Genomic DNA, 22,360 nt, shown 5'->3' with positions numbered 1-22,360 from the left:
GTTCTACTTACAAATCTTCAATCTAATTAATAAATAACAATAATACCCAACTCATAGATAGTGTTTTCATCAATAGATCTCCAAGAGATTTACAATGGAGGTCAGTATCATTATCCCCATTTTACAGATGGGGAAATGGAGGCACAGAGCAGTGATGTGACTTGCCCAAGGTCCCCCAGCAAGCCAGTGGCAGAGCAGAGAACACAGCCCAGGTCTCCTGAATCCCAGTCTAGTATCCTATCCACTAAGGGCATGTCTGCAGTGGCACTTTGTTGGCAAAACTTTTGTTGTTCAGGGGTGTTAAAAAAAGCACACCCCAGACGACAAAAATTTTACTGACGAAAAGCGCCGGTACGTACAGCACTTTGTCGGCGGGAGCACTCTCCTGCCAACAAAGCCGCTGCCACTCCTCGGGGGTGGAAGTTTTTGGTTGACAGGAGAGCTCTCTCCTGCCGACAAACAGCAGCTACACTGTGGCTTTTGCCGCTAAAACAGGGGTGGGCAAACTACGGCCCGCGGGCCGCATCCGCCCACAAGCCGTTTTAAGCCAGCCCACTCCGGTGCTCCAGCCGGGGTGCTGGGTCAGGGGTGGCCCTGCTCCGGCTGGGGCGCTGGGTCTGGGACCGCACCATGCGATTCAGCCCTGCTCCAGCCCGGGTGCAGGGTCGGGGGCCGCACCACGCGGCTTCTGGAAGCCTTGGCATGGCCCTGCTCTGGCTCCTATGTGCTCCAATGGGAGCTGCAGGGGCGGTGCCTGAGGATGAGGCAGCATGCAGAGCCACCTGGCTGCGCCTTTGTGTAGGAGCCAAAGAAGGGACATGCCACTGCTTCCGGGAGCCGCTTCAGGTAAGCGCCGCTCGGAACCTGCACCCCTGAGCCTCTCCCCATGTCCCAACCCCCTGCCCCTGCCCCAGCCCTGATCCCCCTCCCGCTCTCCACACACCTCGATCCCAGCCCCACCCCAGAACCTGCACCCCCCAGCCGGAACCTGCACCCCTTCCCACACCCCTGCCGCAGCCCTGATCCCCCTCCCACCCTCCGAACCCCTCAGTCCCGGCCCAGAGCAGCCTCCTACACCTAGGGTGACCAGACAGCAAGTGTGAAAAATCGGGACAGGGGGTGGGGGGTAATAGGAGCCTATATAAGAAAAAGACCCCAAAATCGGGACTGTCCCTATAAAATCGGGACATCTGGTCACCCTACCTACACCCCAAACTCCTCATCCCTAGCCCCACCCCAGAGACCGCACCCCCTCCCACACCCCAACCCTAATTTTGTGAGCATTCATGGCCCGCCATACAATTTCTATTCCCAGATGTGGCCTTCGGGCCAAAAAGTTTGCCCACCCCGCGCTAAAAGTTACGTAGTGTAGCCACAGCCTAAGAGAGACAGCTCTGAAAAGAAACCAGACTATTTGGTCAGTCGTCATTTAACTTCAATTTACAGAGTCTTGAAGCCACAGTCATTTAAACAGTAAAATATAGCTTTCCCCATCCCCTCTCACTGTACAGCCTCTTGGTTTGACGTCTAAGCAGGGAACTGCTCACCAGAGACAGAAGCCAATTCATTTCTAGTTCTCCAAAGCAGGCAGGACATGTTAATCTCACTTTGGCATTAACAATCCACCAAACAGCAGACCTCACCAGACCTCCTTGGGCAAGAAGTTGCTTGGATGGGTGAGGGAGGGGAGGAAAGAGAATTCCTTTATCCCTTGTTATCAGGAAGCTGTCAAACACTTCACTGAAACACTTCCCTCACTGGAACCTTCCTAAAACCGAACAAACCAACCTGGGCAGAAGTCATGCTGGGAATAAGCAGCCGTGGGAAGAAACGGCAAACATGGGAACTCAGACATGGTATGAGAAACAAGAACAACTAGGTAAAAGTTACAACAGCCAGGCACTTCAAGAGCCTTGCAGGCTGTTCAGGGGCCAAAGTGCAGTTCAAGGCCCAAAAAGAGATTTGCAGAGTCCTGAACTGCAGCCAGTGCTCACCTTCTCTCTACATCTGCAGGGTAAAGGGAGAGCTGACTGACCGGCTGCAGGTTCTAATTGCTGGTGAATTCAGTAACCAACAAGCAATTTATTTTTGTTTATCTATCAGGCGAGCACAAATACAAACACACACTTCTTTTAAGAATGATAAAAGCCATACGTGGCAGTGTGATGGCGAGGGCTGACTCTCTTACTTTGCCAATCCCTGCTGTATAAAGCAAGCAACAGTGAGGCTACTAGAATTCCACGTGACTTGTGTTATGTTAGGGATTTAAGTGGATTTATAGTGCCAGAGAGAAGAGCTGGCTTGACAGCCCTGTAGGTCCAAACTTCTTTATTTACCCACAGATCGGGGTATACACAGCTGTGCAAGCTTCTCTCACAATGCCATTAGGCAGTTTTGGAGGGACCATTTCCGGGGACAAAACGGTAGTTCAGTCCCCATGACTGACTTAGTCTCTGGCCTATATAATCTCAAGTATTTCTGGAGAACCCAGCATCATAATACCTAAGCCTTCTCCAGACTTAACAGGAAGAGCATACCAGCTGCAGCCTCAATGTTATTAGCACTGGCTTTAAGTAACTGAGCTAACCAGTCAAGCAACCCACCTCTCGGACTGGTACCCTTATTGGGAATTGGAACAGACCCAATCATCTGCTAGGTGCAGAAATGAGGCCACCAACTCATCACACGTAGATCAACAAAACACCAGCAGATGATAAAGCTTAGGCACTACCAACATGGGCAGGTTCCAAACTGGGATAGAGATGAAAGGCTACAGAACAGATAACCAATCCCCTAAACCATGAGCAGCGGGTATAATAGGCCAGGAGAGGCTCTGCCTGCCCTGGCGCTACCGCTGGACCTCCAGTTGCCGGTTTTGGCAGTTTCCACGTCCACAGGAGGACGTTTTTATTATGTGCTATGCAAGTTCCGGGGTGGCCACAGGAGGACGTTTTTATTATGTGCTATGCAAGTTCCGGGGTGGCTGAGGAGGCCCCGGAACCTGCATGGTGCATATGAAGCTGAGAGGCAGCTCCAACCCACCCGCCACTGCCTGGCTGCTCTTCTCCTCCCCAGTGGCCTCCCCACTGCCAGTGACAGTCCTCCCTCCCCAGGATCTGGACGCCTTTCTGTCCTCAGACAGGTACATTGGCCTCTGGGCACCATGCCCCCTTAATGTGGGGAGATGAAGCTGCCCCTGCCCAGAGGACATGGAGCCCCCAAGGGGCAGGTTCCAGGGCAGGGGGGCTGCAGTGCAATGGGATTGGCGCCTCGCTAGGACCCGGGAGGAGCTGGCTGGGAAGCATGGCTGGACTCCCTGCCTCCCGGCAGCAGCAGCAGGAAGTGACTGTGACTTGCACTCCCACTCTGCTGTGTGCAGTGACTCGGGATCACAGGCTCCTTGCCAGGTCCCTGAGCCCTGGCTGCAGCTGGGAGAGGTGAATCTTGAGCAGTAACATTCCTGCTGCTCCCCAGGAGCCTCTCCCAGTGCAGAAACCTCAGCCTAGCTAGGGCACCCGTTCCTTGGACCTAGCCCCTGCCCCCAGGGAGGGCACCACTTGGATGGAAGGTAAAAGAGACCTTCACCCCTTGCCTCCCGGTTCTACCCTGGCTGCAGGGGGAGGGTTTGGCCCCAGGCTGCTCCCAGCTGGGCTTGCTGCAATTCCCTCCCCTGTGGCCAGGAAAGCTGCCTCCAGGCCAGCACCCATTCCCTGCAGGGTGTGTGAAGCCAGCCTGCGGTGTGCTGAGGGCTGGGACAGTGACACATGGGGAACAGAGACGGGAGAGCGTGCAGCTGCAAGGGAGCGCTGTGCTCCTTCTGCGCACACAAGGGGTTACTTGCATGCCCCTCGCCTCGCAGCCTCAGCTATACCTGCAGACGTGCACACCGCTCCTCTGCACGGTCAGTGCAGTCTTGTACATGCCTGCCCGCCTTCCTACCATGTGAGTGTTACTCATTACTTGCTACGAGATCAGAGCACTAACGGCTTGGACAGCGCAGTGCAGTATTTGTGCACAATTACCCTTCCTGTGCCATTTAAAACAAGAAACCGATAATGTTCCTTTCTCACAGTTTTACCGCCCCGCCCAACACCCCCCATGCCTATTAGGAGAGTGGCTTTATTGGGTTAGGGGAAGGAGGAGACTCTAACTGAAGAGATTACTCCTAGGTATCAGAGTTTTCCTGAGGAGCCTTTAATTTCCTCCACCAAACCCCCTTGCTCTGAATCTAAAGGAAAAGTTGCTGCTGCTTTTCAAAGTGGTATTCTTGAGCCTTCTCCGTTTATGAGGCTTATATTGCACTCTGTGTGCTCTGAAGCAGGGCAGCCCAGTGTACCTCTTGCAGGGGCAATCCACATAACAGCTGTTCGAGGGTGTGGGCAAGAGGGAATTGAAGGGGAAACAGGGATGTGTGAAGGGGCAGGAGGCGGGTGAAGGGAGATGCAGGGAGCAGGATGGAATAGGGGGTGGGGGCAATGGGTGCACTGCATGGAGGACGGGGCAATACAGGGGAATCAGGGGGAGAATTGTGGCGCTCTGGTAGGAGGAGGGATGTGAGGGGAAGGTGAGCAGAGGTGGGGGGGGGAAGGAGAGGAGGGACCAGCGAGTGGGGAGAAGGCAGGGCCTGGGACAGAGCGGGAGTGGAGCGGGGGCGGGACCATAGGTGGAAGAGGTGGGAGGGAGCGCTAGCCTCCCCAAGGGGAAGCGTCATGTGCCGCCCATGTCCTGAACCATCCAGCTCAAATTTGTTTTGTTGTCATTTTAACTACAGAAAATATTAGACAAGGGAGAAGGTCAGTTCCATTCAACACCCACCTTCTGTAACCTTGCCACTTTCTCATAGCACCCATCCAACTCTTGCCGTAAGGATCGGTTCTCCTCCGACAGGATCTCCACCATCTGCTGGGCCCTGGAAACAATGGCAAAAGGATCTACTTGCATCTGCTGATAAGGAGAAGGTATCTGCTGAGCTCTTGGCATTAATGTGTAGGAATCTCCTTGCTGCTGTTGCTGCTGGCCTAGACCGGGCTGGCATAGTCGGTAGAAATCTCCCTGATGGACCTGGTTTGACAGGAACAGCTGCTGGGTCCGTGGTAGAAAGCATGGATCTCCCTGATTTGGAGTCAGGGGTTGCTGATGCTGGGAAGGAGACAATCTGGATGGTGGTGGAGACTGCAGTAAGGTCAAAGATCCCAAGGACGTTAAGGAGGAAGTTGGGCTGTGATGGTGAGGGGGTCTCTGCTGTAACTGCAGGTGTAGATCAGGGTTTTGCCTGTAAAACAATAACAGCAAATTCAGCTGAAGTTCTGCAGAGCATCACACATCAACCAAACCGTATGGCAAGGTGCCGAATACAAGTACATGTACCAGCTGCTACTGGCAGGATGGATGTTCCATGCATAAGACTTTAATGCAAATACGTTAAGTATGAAAAACCATATAAAGAGGCGCTTCAAAACCACTAACCAGCTGTGTGGAAAAAAATCCCAAACATAACGACTGTCCTAAGCTCACGAGTACATTTGTACAGAGATGGCATAAGAAACTACCTTGAGATCCACTCTGTCAACCACTCCAGAATAGCACTATTGTAATTCAGAATACACTGGCAATATAGTTATTAAACATCAAATCTGCACTGTTGAAAGAGGAGAACTATTTTATGTGTTTACACTTTTCCTCACTTTACATGGATAAAATATTAAACTAAGGACAGTTGAGCCAGTCCTGTACTGAATTGCATAGGCTCCGTTGCAAAGGTCCTGCCAACAATGAATATCCTTCTGCAATTCAGGATACAGGTTTAAAAGGAACAGGCTATGGTCTTATTTATTACTGTGCCAGCTGCTGCTGGCTCAAGTACACTGAAATACCCACTAATGAGCCACAGCACTGCCAGCGAAGAGAGTTAAAAGGAGGTGAGAGCCAGCCTGACAGTTGGGATCAGAATTTGGGTCCAGAAGCTTCCTCAGTCCCAGCTCAACAGGTATTTTACAGATCATGTCTGTACCCGATATGCAGAGGATGAGAGTCTGTCACAGATCCGTCTAAACAACTTTTAACTCAAGCTGTAGCAGCTCACGCACGCAGCTCTGGAGGTCCCCAGCTCACATCCTGGTGTGTTGGTCAAGATGGCGGCTGTCACTTGAGCACTTCATATATCTAATAGACTGCTCAGCCTTAAGGAAAGGAGGGTCAGAGCTCCTCCCTCCAGAGACTCCCTCTGGTTGATGTGTGGAACAGCACTGTCAGCCTGCATGGGGAGCCACGGCCAGCCCTGGAGGAAAAAAACTCTCATACTGTTGTGGGAAGGAGCAAAAGATGAGGAAATATGAGGATCTCTCTCTCCCCATCCCACCATACATTTCCCACGCACATATGCCCACTTCCTTTAAAAAAAGTTCAATTTGGTGAAGTTCTGAGGACACTTTTTCTTTAACAGTCTAGTTCTCTAAACAGTGTCCAATCCCTTCCTAAAAGTTATCCTGGTACAGGACAAGTTTGGTATTTACCATTCTGTAAAACATTCCTGTTCTTCTGCTGTAACTTCTTAACCCTTTGGCTGCTGCTCAAACTTACAGGTGGAATGCACTCGCAACCCTGCATCAGGTATGGCCAGGAGGAATGACACCTATTGTGCTGCTTGCACTACTGAACGTACCAAGTACATCCAGTGGAATACACCTACTGGGCTGCTCTGCGGAACGTACCAGGGACGTTAGGTGGAACACACCTGCTGCACTGCAGAATTCTCCAGGTACATCCTTCCATTCCATCCAGCGAAACATTAATTAATGATTTCAAGTGCTTAAGTGGATTAGTAGCTAAAGGGTTACATGAAATATTTGTCAGAGGATGTTTGAGCACTTAGAATCGCCTTCCTGTACTGTACAAAAGCTCATGCATCAATTTTTCATACACATCCAAAGAGGAAACATCTGCGTTAATCACATCTTGTTAGCAAGATATTTTAGAGGTCATATATTCTGAGCTTCTGCATGGGATATACTACCTCGGGTTACATGTCCTATGCCTTATTTAACATAAATATGTCTGGTGATTTATCCCTGGGACGGGTTGAAGATGACTGTAAGTCCCTTCTGAGATGACTGTCATGTCTGCTCCTGAGTCAATTTTAAAGTCAATATTCTTGCCATGAATATAGGCAGTCCTCGACTTTACGACTTTCAAGTTACGATGAATGGCACTTATGACATTTGTAAATTGACACCTTGTTTCGACTTTCCAACAATGGTTTCGACTTTATGACGCTTGATCCGATAACATTGTTCCTATCAGTTCTGAGTTATGTATCCAACATGTGGTTATTACTTTTAACTGGCCTTCTTCTGGTCAAAGTCACCCCTGTTTACATGGACCAAGTTACATCTGTTGTCTCTCATTACTAGGAACATAGGGTAGAAATCCCCACTCTGGCTCTCACATTCCCTAGCAGGCTAACAAACGCAGCCAGAGAGGTAACTCACGTCACTTCAGAAAAACTAAGTACTGGTCTGGTTATTGTCCATATCATTACTACCCTCTAATGACTGTGGTACTTACTGTTTGCTAGCAACATTATTTCAATGAATACATTTCCCTAGGAAAGATCAGATGCAGCATGTGGTTTTCTTTGGGGGAAGAAAGAGAAGATGTGCAATTAATTTCCTCAGCAATGTTCAGCTCAGAAGTAACATCTGGTTATTTCTCTACTGGGAGGTCACTGCTTTAAACTTTTCTTTTAACCCAATAGTGGAGACTGAGGCAAAAAGGTCAAGAGACTTGCTCATGGTCAATGCTTCAACCAGGAGAGGAATCTGAGTCTTCCTGACACCCAACCCTTTCCTCTAACCATAAAACCTAAAAGAGAACCTGCCCCTAACATTCCACCTTAAATGGCCACAAATGTCTCACAGAAACCTCTGAAAAAATATCCAATTAGAAAAAATTCTGCAGATGAAGCTAATCTTGAGCTATTTTATTAAATCATCAAGGAAAGTTACATGAAAAGTTAGACTTTTGCTTCTTCAGAATTCACTGGCTCCTGGAGTTTATTCCCAAATGACATCATAATCCTCTGTGTGATGTCAATCATTTCCATAATAACCTGACCATGATGTCAAACACAGCACTATGTTGACCGACAGTGGTCCCATCAGTTTCTGTATGAATTTACATTTTAAATAAATAAGTTTCCAACCCTTATGTTTCCAAGAAAACCTTCCGGACATGAACTGATGTACCCTCTGTCCAAGTATGCAGCAGACAGCCTGAAGCAATAACCAACACAGGTCAAATGCCTCCATTAATCTAAATGGTTTGTTAACAAACACTGTAAGCCTAAGAAGGATCATTTAAATGTCAACATTATTTACTACTTCAATACAGATCATTTTAGTGGAAGTATTTTGTTACTCTGCAATGGTGAGTAAAGTTTGGGGAGAGTATTACTCTCTCCACCTCTTCACCTGATTGCAGGTGAAGAAAAAGCAGAAGGAGCAGGTAAGTATTGAAGGGAGATACCATTTTTGTGCATGTGTTCCTGATAACAGTAATAATTAAAAAAAAAAAAACTAGTGGAAAAAAAAGTAGATATAGAAAATCGCAGCTGGGCTATTGTTAAACAGAATACATTTCCAAGATTGCCAACAAGCCCAGGGTCTCAGAGCTCACCTACACTGCAGCTCACCTTTTAAAATTAGTCAGTTCTAGCACTGACCTGAGAACCAGGACTCCTTAGTGCTGCTACCAGTTCTGACACCAGATACATGTCTGATCTTGGGCAAGCCACAAATTCTAAATTCCTTTACTTTCCCCATTTGTAAAATGGGGGTAATACCATCACCTTTTTAAAACACCCTGAAATCCTCAATTGCAAAGCTCAATATACAAGTTCAAATTGTTATTCAGCGTTGTTAACTCCTGCAATTTTCTCGTGTGGTAGTTGGTGGTTTTCTCAAAGCCCCAGCTCCTGGATTCTTCTGATAATGAAAGAATTACAACTGTCACCTTATTTTAATATAGCATGTTTCCTCATAGGTAGGGAAAAGAGCTTGAGAACATGACCTCAGTGAACCACAGAGGCTCAGAAACCAGTAGACAAATACAATTAACCCAAAACATTTTGTGATTTTTGTTTGTTTGTTTGGCTTAAAAATCCTGAAGTCAAATACAATCTCATTGTGTTTGAGGCCCAACTCATTATTTTTGAGCACATAGGGCTGGCAAGTTATTAACCAACTCAACAAATACTTCACGCTGTGAAAGACAATGGCTATCCATAACTTGACGTTTTATGTATAGCTTAAAAATATATATTTTTTATTTACAGTTCTACTCACTACGCGCTAGACATTATCCAAACACGCAAGAAAAAGCTCACAATCTATGTGTGTATATATATATATATATATATATAATCTATTAATAGATAATATATATTATCTATTAAATTTGCGCCAGTGTACAACTGAGTGATAAGCTATACTGGATGGGGACATCAGAAATTCCAACTGCAGAAGAAATTAGAGCAATAATTTTATCAAGTGTTTCCCAAATTGGGAAAACCAACTCCTAAGGGGCCTCTTCACTTTCAAGACTGCATCTTGAGAGAATTCCTACTTCCTTTCCTCTCCCTGGTGCATCTCTGTGCAGCATACAACATGGAGCGGTGCAGATTAAGTACTTCGATTTGTAGTTTTGCCCACTAAAACAGTAAGTAGGTATTTTAGCTGTGAGGGCAGAGACGTTGGAAAAATACTACATGGTAATAAGAACACCAAACAAAACAATGTAGATTCCTGCATTAGAAGCCCTGAATGTTGCATGCACTGCACACATCAGATAATGCACAAAATCACCAGGTGGAAATAAAAAGACCAGAGAAGGTGCCTGGCTCATTAAAAACTCTCCTTCTCCCCTTCCTCTCCTTCATGCTCAAGCAGTTACACTTCCCCTTTCTCCCACAGCCCTCCCATCCCAAACTTGGAAACATTAACCACCAAAAAGAACAGGAGTATTTGTGGCACCTTAGAGACTAACAAATTTATTAGAGCATAATGATGCTCTAATAAATTTGTTAGTCTCTAAGGTGCCACAAGTACTCCTGTTCTTTTTGCGGATACAGACTAACACGGCTGCTACTCTGAAACCTGTCATTAACCAACAAAGTGAGCAGTCTTCACATGATCAAACAGACAGCTGAAATCTAACTGAAGAATTTTCGTTCTGCTTCCTATTCATACCTGATTATCATCTACTTTGACACAGCTCAGGCTGCAGAGGGGAAAACAGTATGCCGAAAAAATACTAATTATGGGCCTAATTCTGCAGCACTCGTTCACAAGTGCAGTCCCACTGCGGGCAACAGAAGTAGTCCCCCCACGCAAGATCTGATGGATCAGGCCCTAAATGGGGCTGGAACTTGAATTATTCATCATGAACACTGAAGTGCAACAGGCAGATACTAGGGAGAGAATCAGGCCTGTGAAGCTTCACATTTATCTTACTCATATTAAATTATTTTTAAAATTTCTAAAAGTGCCAAGTAATAACATGGATGTGTCAGCCTGAATCCCTGGCTGGCCTGATATTTCCGTGAATCCAACATCATTATGAACATATATATGTTCCCAAACTACCACCACCCAGAAGCAGGTGAGGCAGAGCAGACAGTTTGCAGTTGGTGGGTTAAACTTACCACACCAACCATTCTTTTCCCAGACTCAAAAGAGTGAATCATGAGAATGCTGTGAATTCCCTAGTGTTTATCTTGCTCAACCAGTTTTCATTTAACTGGGTTGTTAGGTCACCCTCAAATTCCACTGAACAATGGGGGGGAAAAACCCTCAGAAGTGGGTGTGGTTTCAACAGAAGAAAGAAAGGTCTTTATTTCCTTTATGTGCAGTTAAAAAAAAATTATTTATCAGGATTCATTTGGGTTTTCAAATATAAACAGCCCCAGTGCATGGACAAGAGAGAATTTTGAAGATTTTTAGCATTCCAGACGAGGCTGCAAAGCCATTCATTGTCCTTCCCTGACTCTCAGAAAGTGTCCCCCTTTTAAAAGTTGTGTACTTTTAAAATGCTCAGTCCATTACCCAGCTGCACCTTTAGCAGCACAGAAGGTTTATTGTTTTAATGACCGTATGTTTAAGGAGGGAGGGGGGATGGGTTTTGCTATGCTGCTCTGTAATTTATGGATTAGGAGTTAACATTTTAGTCTTCTAATTGTTCCACCATTTCAGCAGATGCTTCCAAAGGAAACCTCTGCCCTGTGCATCTATGCAGATTAAAAAATAACCTCGGTGGATTCACAGTGCTTTGAAGACAAATTTAAGTTACTTCCCAACACCTGAAAACTTGCCAGCTGAATCTCCTTCTCTCTGAATCCATTCTAGTGGCAAGGATCCAGCCAATACAGACAAATAGGCCGTTGGTGTGGTTTCAAATGCCTCTCTTTGTACACAGAAAATGGGCTAAGTCTCTGATACAAACAAAATTCCCAGTGAGGGATAATCGTTAAGGGTCTCTTGCCCTTTTCAGCTTGCATTGCAATTTGTGGCCTTGCCTATGGATTTTGTGAACCATTTGCAATCAACTTCTGCAGTCATTAGTCACATTGGAAAAAAACAAACAAAAAACCCCCCCCTCCTCCTTTCCTGGCTTATTTATTATTTATGTAGACAGATCAAAGGGCCTTCTCACCAGACCCCTTTGCTGCAAAAAGCATTTTGGATCATAAACAATGGCGAATGAAGCCTGAAAATAGCTTCCAATAGGGCTGGAAAGGATCCACATAGATTCAGATTCTCCAGAGCTCTGAATCTATTCCAAAAACATTGGCTCTCCTCTTCCTCCCACCCCACTCTTTAGACACAAATACACACAGCCTTCTCCGCCTACTTTTGTAATACTTCACTGACCTCATGTTTCTGCTTTAGAGCATTTTCCAGCCACAAAACAAGGCAAAAATTATTACACTGATGCCCACTAGCTTGAAACATTTTAAGTGGGTTTCCACTTGGTTTAAGAGAGAAATCTGATCCACCCGGGGCTGGGTCGTAAAGTTAGGTAGGACAAAAGAAAATATAGGTTAGAGCCAGGTTGCATTCCAGTTTAATAAACTTGATCTGCTTCACCCACCCAGGATTCAGTATTGACCCCAGATCAGATCCAACTCCTGAACTAGAGCAAACTAGAACCGGTCAGGATCTCAATTAATTCAGGGGGAAAATAATGGCTGCTAAACAAACAAGTCTGGGATGGTGCACTTTCCCCTTTCCTAAGTGATCTCATATAAAAACATTTAGGTGTGGTTTATACCCTAATAATCTATTGTCCTGGCAGATCCAGTTAAAGCCTGGCTTAGCCTTGCAGCAAGAGACTGCATGTTTCAACAGTGAATCATGCTACAGCTTTGGCTTTTTAGCAGAGCGGTTGCATGGCTCAGGAACCTGGATAAAACTCAGTATGGACCCATCTATGCTGCAAGGTCAAACTTTATTTTAAACAGCATCAGGCCACTCCGGCAAGGAATTTGGCCCCTAACACCTGGGATACAGTCCTACCATACTATAGCTATAGCCTAACACAACAGAGACAGGATCTTCATTCAAACACAACCTGCATTCGGAGGCTGAGTTTTGTCCCTTCTTTGCTTCTTACAAAGATAAAAACCACCGAGTTGGGAAGGTGACTAAGCAGTTAAGGGGCTCCTTACCGGATTGATCCATACTCAGGAGGATGCTGATATCTCATCATAGGCCCATCAGATCTACTCTGCTGGCTCATGCGATGATCACCATAGAAATGTCCAGGGTCCTGAGGTTTGCAGTTCATGGGTGGGGTGGACATGTTTTTGTAAGGGTACTCTGGCGGAGGGCCCCGGTGCTCTATCGCTTTCATATTCGGCTGGGGAGGCGTGGGCACTGAGTTTTTATAAAAATCATTGGAACTGGAGTTTTTGTACAGATCATTTGGCTGCTGGGGGGAAAGTGGAGCACTTGTGACAGGTGCGTGGGCCTTGACACCACTGGTGGCCAACGACAGCTGCATCAGCCTCTCACTAAGAGAGCGAACGTGTCCTTGCTTGAGGTCCTTAAGTCCTTCATCCTGATGGACTTTCCCAGGGTTCACTCGCTGAACCGTAGGCCGCCCTTCAGTCCTCATCTTTTGATTGGTTACCCCCGTCACATAAAACGCTGCCCCAACGCTAGCATGCGGCTGGCCCCTGAAATACTGCGACTGGACTTTGGCTTCTTCGTACGTTGGGAGGTCTTCACTGTTCTGAAGTCTTGGAGAGAGCTGCTTCTCCATGATGCTATTGTCCACCTGAATCTCCTGGCCCTGGGGCTCTTGGCGGGCAGCATGAGTCACAAGCTGATGGTCCTGGGTGCTCAGCCCTTCGTTCTGAGACCCTGGACTCCCATTGCTGTTGAAAGGGGGTGCATTTCCTGTGGCTTGTTGATGTAAGGCAAGGAGGTTGCGGTTGTCATTTGGGTTTCCGTATCGGAGCTGCTCCTGCAGCAGACGCTGTAAAACTGTCGTAGCTGTTTGCTCTTCTGAATTCCTCATCTCAAACTGTGGTGCCTTTGGGGTGGAATGCAAAAGCTGCCCTTGACCTAAGGAGAGGAGACACGGTTAGCAACTCTTCACTGCCTCACAGAAGGGACGGTTTAGGAGCAATGGCTTGAAACTGAAGAAAAATATAAGTTAGATATAAAGGATTTTCATAACAATGAGGGTCATTAAGACCGTCAGACACTGGAAGGACCCGCCTAATAAGGTGGCGAAGACTCCATTGACTGCAGGCGGCAGGGCTATGGACGAAATGCCCCAAACAGGAAGGCTGAGCATTGGCAAAAAGGAGACCTATAATTCACAACATGGTGGTAAAAATGACTGAGCCCTGTCTACATTGTACCCATTCCTGCCAATGGTGAATTCTGGTTCCCATTTTTGCCACGTAAACAAGGACCAAGAAGAGAATAGGGAACTCAGCACATAATCTGTTAAATTTAAGAAGAAAACAAGAGCTACACCAAGTAAGTTATATGCTTAGAGTGAAAAAGGAGACTCCCCATCACTTGTGTCATTTAAAGTAAACTAATGAACACCTGACTAGATGGTTTTTTTTAGAGTAGCTGTAGCTTTGGGGGTAGATTTTTAAAGCCCAGTCTCCCTTTTGCACCCACTACTATATACTGGTTTAACTTCTTAGATGTCTAAATGACATCAGTTGCAACCACACAACTACAGGGGGAGGGAGGGTGCTCTGGAGAGGAGGAGGAGTCATCAGATTGAGGCCCACAAAATCCAGACTCTGAGTTCGAGTCTGAGTTTGAAAGGAAAAACATTGTGAACGTCATTTAAGAAGCTCATAGATTAATGTTGAGTACATAACTAAGGCCTTGTCTACACTAAAGGGAAAAGTCGTGAATAGCGTAACTCAAATCGACGTAGCTTAGATCTACTTACCGCGGGTTCCACACTACACGACATTGACAGGAGACGCTCTCCCGTCAACTCCCCTTACTCTTCTCGATCAGGTGGAGTACAGGAGTGGAAGGGGGAGCGATCAGCAGTAGATTTAGCAAGTCTTCACTAGACCCACTAAATTGACCGCTGATGCATCGATGTAGACAAGCCCTGAGTAAGGGCTTGATGATCAGTGAGCCAAAGTGGTTAGACAGGGGACTAAGGCATTGAATCGCCCATTAGAGTTGCAAGTACTCAGCACTTTTGAAAACCAGGCCCAATACGTCCCTTATTGGGCATGCAATGCAAAATGACCTAAAATCCAGGGTCATTTTTGAAAGTGTGAGCAAAAATAGCTTGCCCCAAGTGACAGTCTGTGGCAGAGCCAGGGATAGAATCCAGGTCTCCTGACTCTTCTGAAGTCTTCTTCATTACGTGTCTTAACTACATGTCCATCCAGGCTTCTCTACTCTGTCATGACAGCTTACAGTGTAGATACATCAGCCACAAACTACTGCCTATGATGTACTGTCAAGAGAGAAGGCTCTTCTCCAGAGTCTACTAGAGAAAAAATTAGAACACGCCCTATTCCATAAAGCCTTTTCAACAATCTGGGAATTCAGATACTTACCCATATACTGGATTTTCACATCTTTGAAATCATATCTACTATGGCATGTACCTTATTTCCGTCACTTTGACTTCCTCAGTCAGGAGGAGCAGTTCTGATACATGAGGGGACACCTGGCCTTCCGCCTGCAAGTCCAAAATCTCCACTCAGAAATGGTTTTGGTCCCTTCAGTAATTGGGATCACTTGATGCTCTCTTCACTCCCCAAAAAATTCTGAAAAAGAGAGAACATTTTAACCAGCTGTTAGGAGACAGCAGGAGTTACAAAAGTTGGTCAATATTTCATGCTCCCCAACCCTTCACCTACTCCCCACTTTTCCCAAACCTAAGGATTTCAGTCCCTATGAGAGGAACAAATCCTACTGCACAACATCCAACTCCACGCACTTCTTAATCATTACAGTTTTCTGCCTTGAGAACAACTGTCGCCAAATCATGCTCTGTCCTATTTGTGCCTCCAAGAGAAACAGTGATAAAAACTCCCTAATTCTTTAAATCCATTGGTTTCCTTTTTGGTAGAAATGAAAGCTGCACTGCTGAAGATGCCCTGACGGCTGCCTTTCAATGATACTGTATATATATACACATCAATAATAAATATAGTACCTTCCATCAGAAGATCTCAAAGCACTTTACAAACATTAATAAATTAGGCATCATAACATCCCTGTGGGGCAAGTAAGAATTATCCCAATATTTAGATGGGAAAAATGAGGAACAGTTGCCACAGGTCTCGCAGAAGTATATGGCAGAGCCCAGATCTACCTCCCAAATCCTGTTCTTTAGCATCATCCTTTGCCCTTTAGGATGAAAAGCACTACAGCAATTTAAAATAATATTTTAATATCTTTGAAACAAGAGGGAGACAAAAATCAGATCAAACTTCTACATCTATATAAAAATCCCCCTATATATAAACAAATTCCTAGGTGTGTTCTTGACTCTCTCAAATAGAGATGTTAAATCAACTACTAAACTAGGTTCTCCGAAGAGGGAGTGAATCATGCAAAGGAAGTGGAACCTACTAATATATACAGCACTTACGTATTTTAAGAACAGACAATTATAACAAAACAAAATAAAGCAAGCAAAAAAACAAATTAGTCACTGAGGTGTATAATTTAACATGATTTCCTGGAATGCTGCAAAAAATAAAGTCAACAGATGCAGTGAAGGAATGCAGACATGAATGCTTCTGTCTCAGTCTTATTACAGCACACATCCACACCCAAAGAAATGATCTCAGGTCTGCAAGTTAACTACTTAGGATGTCATCAGCAATTTCAATACACGTGAACAATATCTAACTATGGAACAAGCCTGTGTTGTGTGGTGTGTTACATGCAAGATGGTGGCTAAGAACTAATACCTAATGTCAAATTCTTAACAAGTGACTTAACTTGAGAGGGATATACTGAAAACAGCTGCCAAAAACATGCAGCAAGAGATCCTTTAAACCCAGGCTTTAAGATAGCAGCTAACTAGAGTAATTTCCAGCCTCTTTTCCCAGTATTGCACAACTTAAGTTCAAGGATCCTTAGTACCACTCGTACCAATATAAAATTGTTTACTTACTTTTTACAAAGTTGCCCAAAGCAACCTTTTTTATGAGAGCACAAAAACGCTTATCATGTAATATGATGTTGTCTTTCCACTCAACTACAGTACTTCTTAGGTGTCAAGTGGGCAAATGTGGATTGTATCTTCCTGTTAAAATGCAGTCATTTGAGGGAGAAGTCCATAAATCCTGCTTCTCAGTTTAAAAGATATCTCAACAGAACAATTCAATCTGTGTGTGTGTCTAACACCCTCTAATATTCCTGAAACATTAAAGAAGCGCTAAGTATCACCGCAGTTATTTCACACATACACTTTTACATCAACACAGCACTAACTTCTTGCATTGATCCAATAGAAGAAACAAGACCACATTCCACTGCAAAAAAAACTACCAGTTGTGATTAAGGAACACTAAATAATCCACTTGTATTTTCGGCCCAAATTAGGAACCATCCCTGGAAAACTGAGACAAGAGGCGAATCCAGTTATACTATGGGAATGCTCTAGCCAATGGATCCTGCTTTCTTGAAACTCCAGCTGTTAGCAATGTTATTGCTAACCCAACTTTGTTAGCTACACCTTATTTAATTATCACTCACAAAGAGGGCCTTGTGCAACTTGCTTCTGTGGCAAGATCCTTGTATTCTGCAGCGCTCTTGTGCAGAATGCTGGAAATTCTACGGCAGACCCATTTAAATGGAGGTTTTAATGTAATTAAACATGAAAATGATCCATACAATCAGTACTGCAGCTTATGTGTTATTTATTTGGATGCCAAGTACTATTTATACTCTCCCAATATTTTCAGTTTTCCATGTGCCAAAGGTTTCTCCACTGTAAACACAGAAGTACATTGCAAGTTGTCAAGGGGAGGCTGGAGGTTTTGGCACCTGGAAAGGCATGGGAGGCTGGAGGCTGGGAATAATCACATTATATGGTACCTATGCCAAAATGATTGGCAGTGAACTAGTTCATGCTGCTATTTAAATGGTCAACTTTAGGTTTCAAGCTTAACCATTAAGATGAATGGGGCCACTCAGCCCTACTGTTTCAGACAACCTGCAAAGTCGTTTTCTTCCCAACCATAAAGGCTAGAAACACTTTTTACAAAGAAAGATTCAATTCTAGAGTACAATTCTGCTGCAAGGGGCCAATCAGAGGTGAACTTCACAGACTGCATCTATGCTGACAATTTTTAACAGTTCTCTCACCATTAGTGAAAGACCTAGTGTAGGAATTTAAACACCATGGTGACATCTAACCATGCTCAGACACGCATTCGTGATAAAGCAACAGTGGGGGGAAAATATTAAAAATTCTCAATGAAGACAAAGCCCATATGTGCCTGGCACTTTGCAGACACACAAAAACAAAGACCTCCGCCTCAAAGACCAAACAATTATACCATAGGAGTCCCTTGTCACTCACTCATTTCACTCAGATTTAGTCAAGAATTTAAAATGATCACATGGGTTGGCTATCAGGAAACATAGCAGTACTGTTCATTTCTGTGCATCACACACATTTGCCTGCATTATGAAAATATACTGACAAATGAAATACTCACCACTCTTGATGACAGGTTTCAGAGTAGCAGCCGTGTTAGTCTGTATCCGCAAAAAGAACAGGAGTACTTGTGGCACCTTAGAGACTAACAAATTTATTAGAGCATAAGCTTTCGTGGACTACAGCCCACTTCTTCGGATGCATACAGAGTGGAATAAATATTGAGGAGATATATATACACACATACAGAGAGCATAAACAGGTGTGAGTTGTCTTAATCAAGATAGCCCAGAGTTGGTAAGACAACTCACACCTGTTTATGCTCTCTGTATGTGTGTATATATATCTCCTCAATATTTATTCCACTCTGTATGCACCCGAAGAAGTGGGCTGTAGTCCACGAAAGCTTATGCTCTAATAAATTTGTTAGTCTCTAAGGTGCCACAAGTACTCCCACTCTTGATGAGTGACTACAATGATATAGGAGTAAGATGCCACAAGTACTCCTGTTCTTTTTGAGGATACAGACTAACACGGCTTCTACTCTGATACAATGATATAGTTACTTATTACCCTGCATGGAGTGACTGCAGCAGTAAGAAGAACACAGGTGAAAGGACGCATCTCTTTTCTGCTTGCGAAAGTAAGTGGAATGTAAGATTCCTGATGAATGCAGCCTGTACACACTTGCCCTGAATTACTGCTTAGCCAAGAAGCTAATTAGCTAACACATCAGGTGGGATAAGAACAGGTTCACCTCCTCCTCCTCAGAAGGGCTGAAGTACAGTTAAGCACATTCAGTTTTAATACTCAGTCCTGTACCATCCATACAAATAAAATATAATCCAATGGCTTTATGGACTCACAAGCTCCATACTTCCAGCCACTTCACAGTGGAGAATAACAGCATTCCCAAGTAGCCTAATGGCTTTGCTGGCTGGTGCTATGGTCTATTTCTTTAGAAATGTAGATATGATCCAGACCCTCCCCCAGGCTGGCAGGAGCAGATACAGCTTGGCTCTCTGTCAAACACACTTTAATAGGCAGCTGAAAAGTTCTGCGGCATCAGAGGTCTTTGCTTGCCCTTGTCGGGCTCCAGGAAAATGGTGAGGAGATGCTTAGTGTGAAGGTGACGGTCTTGGACTGTGTCAGAAATTAAAAGGTATCTCTAGAAGTGCTTAGATAAAGGGGTGGGCCATGAAGCTTAATAGATACCTTAGACAGGGCTGGGTAAAAGCCCAGAGGCTATCTATCTATCTCACATTCTGAGTGATCTGTAGCGAAGAAAGCAAGCTTCCCCTTACCATACAGCCTAGACATGGCCCCAATCCTGCAATCGCTTATTCACATGAGTAGCCCTGACAATCTTCAGGCCACCTGGAAATGCAGTTACTGCGACGCGTACACACACAAACACACCCTTTGAAGTGGCTGGAAATGTTGGGTTCATGAGGGTGAGGACATAGAGTCATTTAATGACTGATGCACATCAGGATGCCAGAACAGGGGGGCCCATGGCACCCCACTTTTTAACATGGGCATAGTTTGGGGATAGGGAGCCACATTGCCCCCGCCCAAACTGCAAGTCTTGGGCAGGCACAGAGCGGTGCAGGCAAGTGCTGCTGCACTCAGTGGTGGAGGAGCAGATCAGGTCCCCTGCCGCAAAGCGCAGTCCCTGCTCGCAGCGCCAGCCTCTTCCCATTGCGGGCCCCTCTCAGTGGCCCCACTCCTGCTCCTCTTAGCCCCAAGGTTCCACCCACTGGCCAGGCCAGCAGCCAGGCCAGGGAGCCGGGGACACGGTGGGGAGCCCTGGACCCTCCACCTGTCCTGGGCGGCGCACTCCGGGTCCAGGTGTCAGGGACAAGGGCTGGGGGCTGCTCTCGGGCCCCCGGCCCAGGACAGTTGGAGGGTCCCCAAGTTTACCACCACCTGGCTCCAGCTTTTTTCAGCCTGGCCAGAGGGCAGGGCCTCCGGGGGAAGAGGAGGAGCAGGAAATGGGACCATGGAGAAGGCGGGGCCACAGGGCAGGGCCTCAAGCCTCCCACCCCCACTTCTATCAAGGTTCCAGCGCTCCTGATACAGTTTATAACTAAGCATTCTTAACTGTACTCCAACCCTTTCCAAGGAGGAGAGAGGAGAATATATGGAAGGATTGCCCTTGAGAATAAAGGTTTAAGAGGTGTGCATGCCCGCTGTTTCAAATACCTAAAACCCCAGGGGCATATACGCACAAGTCCCCAGAGTTCTGATAATATTTTACCATCTGCGTCTGTGCTCAATTAAATTTCAAAGTACAGAGCCCACAGGTAAATGCCATCAAAGCAAATCTGTTGCCTAATATGTGCTTCCCTAGCTTAGATTCAATTATCCCTTTCTCAGTTACTTGTGTTTGCTGACTGTGTCTCAGGTGATCTTGCAGGTGTGGCACCCAGCAGGTGCATGTATCAGTGCCAGCATTACACATCTTCATACCAAAGGGACAGAGTCATCACACGAAAGAGAAAAACTTCCTCCTTTTAGTTAAAACCAAGAAGTAGTGCCACTTGGAATCATGCAAATTACACACATGCTTTTAGCATTAGATCATCAGGCACTCTACTGCAGTGAGGGGCTCAGGAACCTAGGTAGATGGATCATAGTTCTAGTGACTGATACAACTCTCAGGTACCATCTTGGCAAGAATCGTACAGTGGCTAAATACCCTCCCCACCTGCTCACCATATTGGAAGCGGATCAGAGGGAAATAAACGAAAGCGTGGCAAGCCTGAACTGAAAGCACCGAGCGAAAACCTTACTTGCACTGACCTAATAAAAGTTGAGTCATATCAGTAAGGGTAAAAGGCTCCTCAGAAGCCTGAAGGAGAGGTGAAAAGACCTCAGCCATACTCCCAATTCCTGTTCTTCCATCATAAAGAAAGTATCCGTTTCTTTACGAGGACCCTATCAAGTAATTTTAGCCCAATATAATTTAGGTTTTTTGTTGTAAAAAGGAAGCAGGAAATGCTTTACAAAATCCAGTATAAATGAAAATGTTTCCTGGGCTTGTTTTTAAATATTTCAGTAAAAAGATGTGTTAGGGGATTTAAAGGTTCTCCAGCAGTACTGTACTGGAAACCCAAACTCAACAGTGTTGATCAAATGGGTAAGGGGCATTATTCCTTTTATCTTGGTCAAATCGCAAGATCTACGGACATAAAATGTATCCAGCTGTTTCCAGTGGATGTGATATTCTTCATTTCTTGTCCTATACAGCGTTGGTGTGTGCTCTTACACAGCTGCTGCAATGGACTCCAGAGGAGACTATTGTTTAGCAAGAGACAGTAATTCCTGCACATCTAGGGTGAAATCCTGACTCTACTGAAGTTAATGGGAATTTTACTGTTGACTTGCATAGGGCCAGGATTTGACCATAGATGTTTGCATGATATAACTAGATTAATTTTGAATAGAATTAGTTACACTAGAAAGTGCAAGTTTTCTAATACAGACCAGGCCTTAAGCCGCATTAAGGTCATTGGTGAATTTTATCAATATATATTAGGCCAAATTCATTTTTGCTGAACTTCAGTGACTTCAATTCTTTAGTTTTTTAGAGCAGCCTTGTGAATTGTCAAACCCAAACAGCCTTTTGAATTCAACATTTAGTTTTGTTTTTACAGACACTTGACTCCTTAACTGCTGCTAGTACTCAGGCTGCGCTGAGCTTCTGTCGTCAGCAGCCCCATCCCACAAATATCCCAAGTATGCGTCGGCCGCATTTTCATTTCATTGTGTGGTTTCTCCATTCCTTTGCTGATTTAGTCCAGGCCTCTCTTTTGCATTCTCAGATAATGAAAACCATGTGAGGTTAAAATAAAATCTTCAAACCCATAAATCAGTTTCATCTGCATTATCAAGACTGAGCAAAATGTTTAGGGCAGTTCATTTGTCCCTATAAATAGGATCAAAATGTTAAACTGTGCATTAGATAAAAAGGTCAGAATCAACTTCTACATTTTAAAAAGCAGAATTAATTCCTACAGCATAAGACACAGTGACCATGGAAATGCATTACCTAGCCAGAGATTTATGTTACATGTTATTCTTAGGTAGTTTTTCCTGATATGTCAGTTATGACATACCAAAAAAATTCAGTTAGTGCAGATCTCCAATATTAAAAAAAACTGGCAGTGGATAATGGAAAAAA

At 45.1% G+C, this 22,360-nt stretch overlaps 1 protein-coding gene across 5 annotated transcripts in view; it reads right to left on the bottom strand.

Moving 5' to 3' along the window:
- Positions 1 to 22,360, bottom strand: part of AMOT (angiomotin) — an 87,964-nt gene that overhangs the window by 32,819 nt on the left and 32,785 nt on the right. For all 5 annotated transcript variants that reach the window (XM_065556607.1, XM_005291803.5, XM_024106772.3 and 2 more), the window contains 3 exons: positions 15,161 to 15,322; positions 12,722 to 13,622; positions 4,816 to 5,272 (listed from right to left, as the gene is read on the bottom strand). In XM_065556607.1, the coding sequence (XP_065412679.1) occupies positions 4,816 to 5,272; positions 12,722 to 13,575 (1,311 nt within the window). In that variant the 5' untranslated portion in view covers positions 13,576 to 13,622; positions 15,161 to 15,322. The remainder of the gene's footprint in view (positions 1 to 4,815; positions 5,273 to 12,721; positions 13,623 to 15,160; positions 15,323 to 22,360) is intronic.

Source organism: Chrysemys picta, chromosome 9, assembly GCF_011386835.1.
Source record: "Chrysemys picta bellii isolate R12L10 chromosome 9, ASM1138683v2, whole genome shotgun sequence".
In the NCBI taxonomy this organism is placed as follows: Eukaryota; Metazoa; Chordata; order Testudines; family Emydidae; genus Chrysemys; species Chrysemys picta.
The sequence above is the reverse complement of the archived record's forward strand: the minus strand, read 5'-3'. Positions and strand labels throughout refer to the sequence as shown.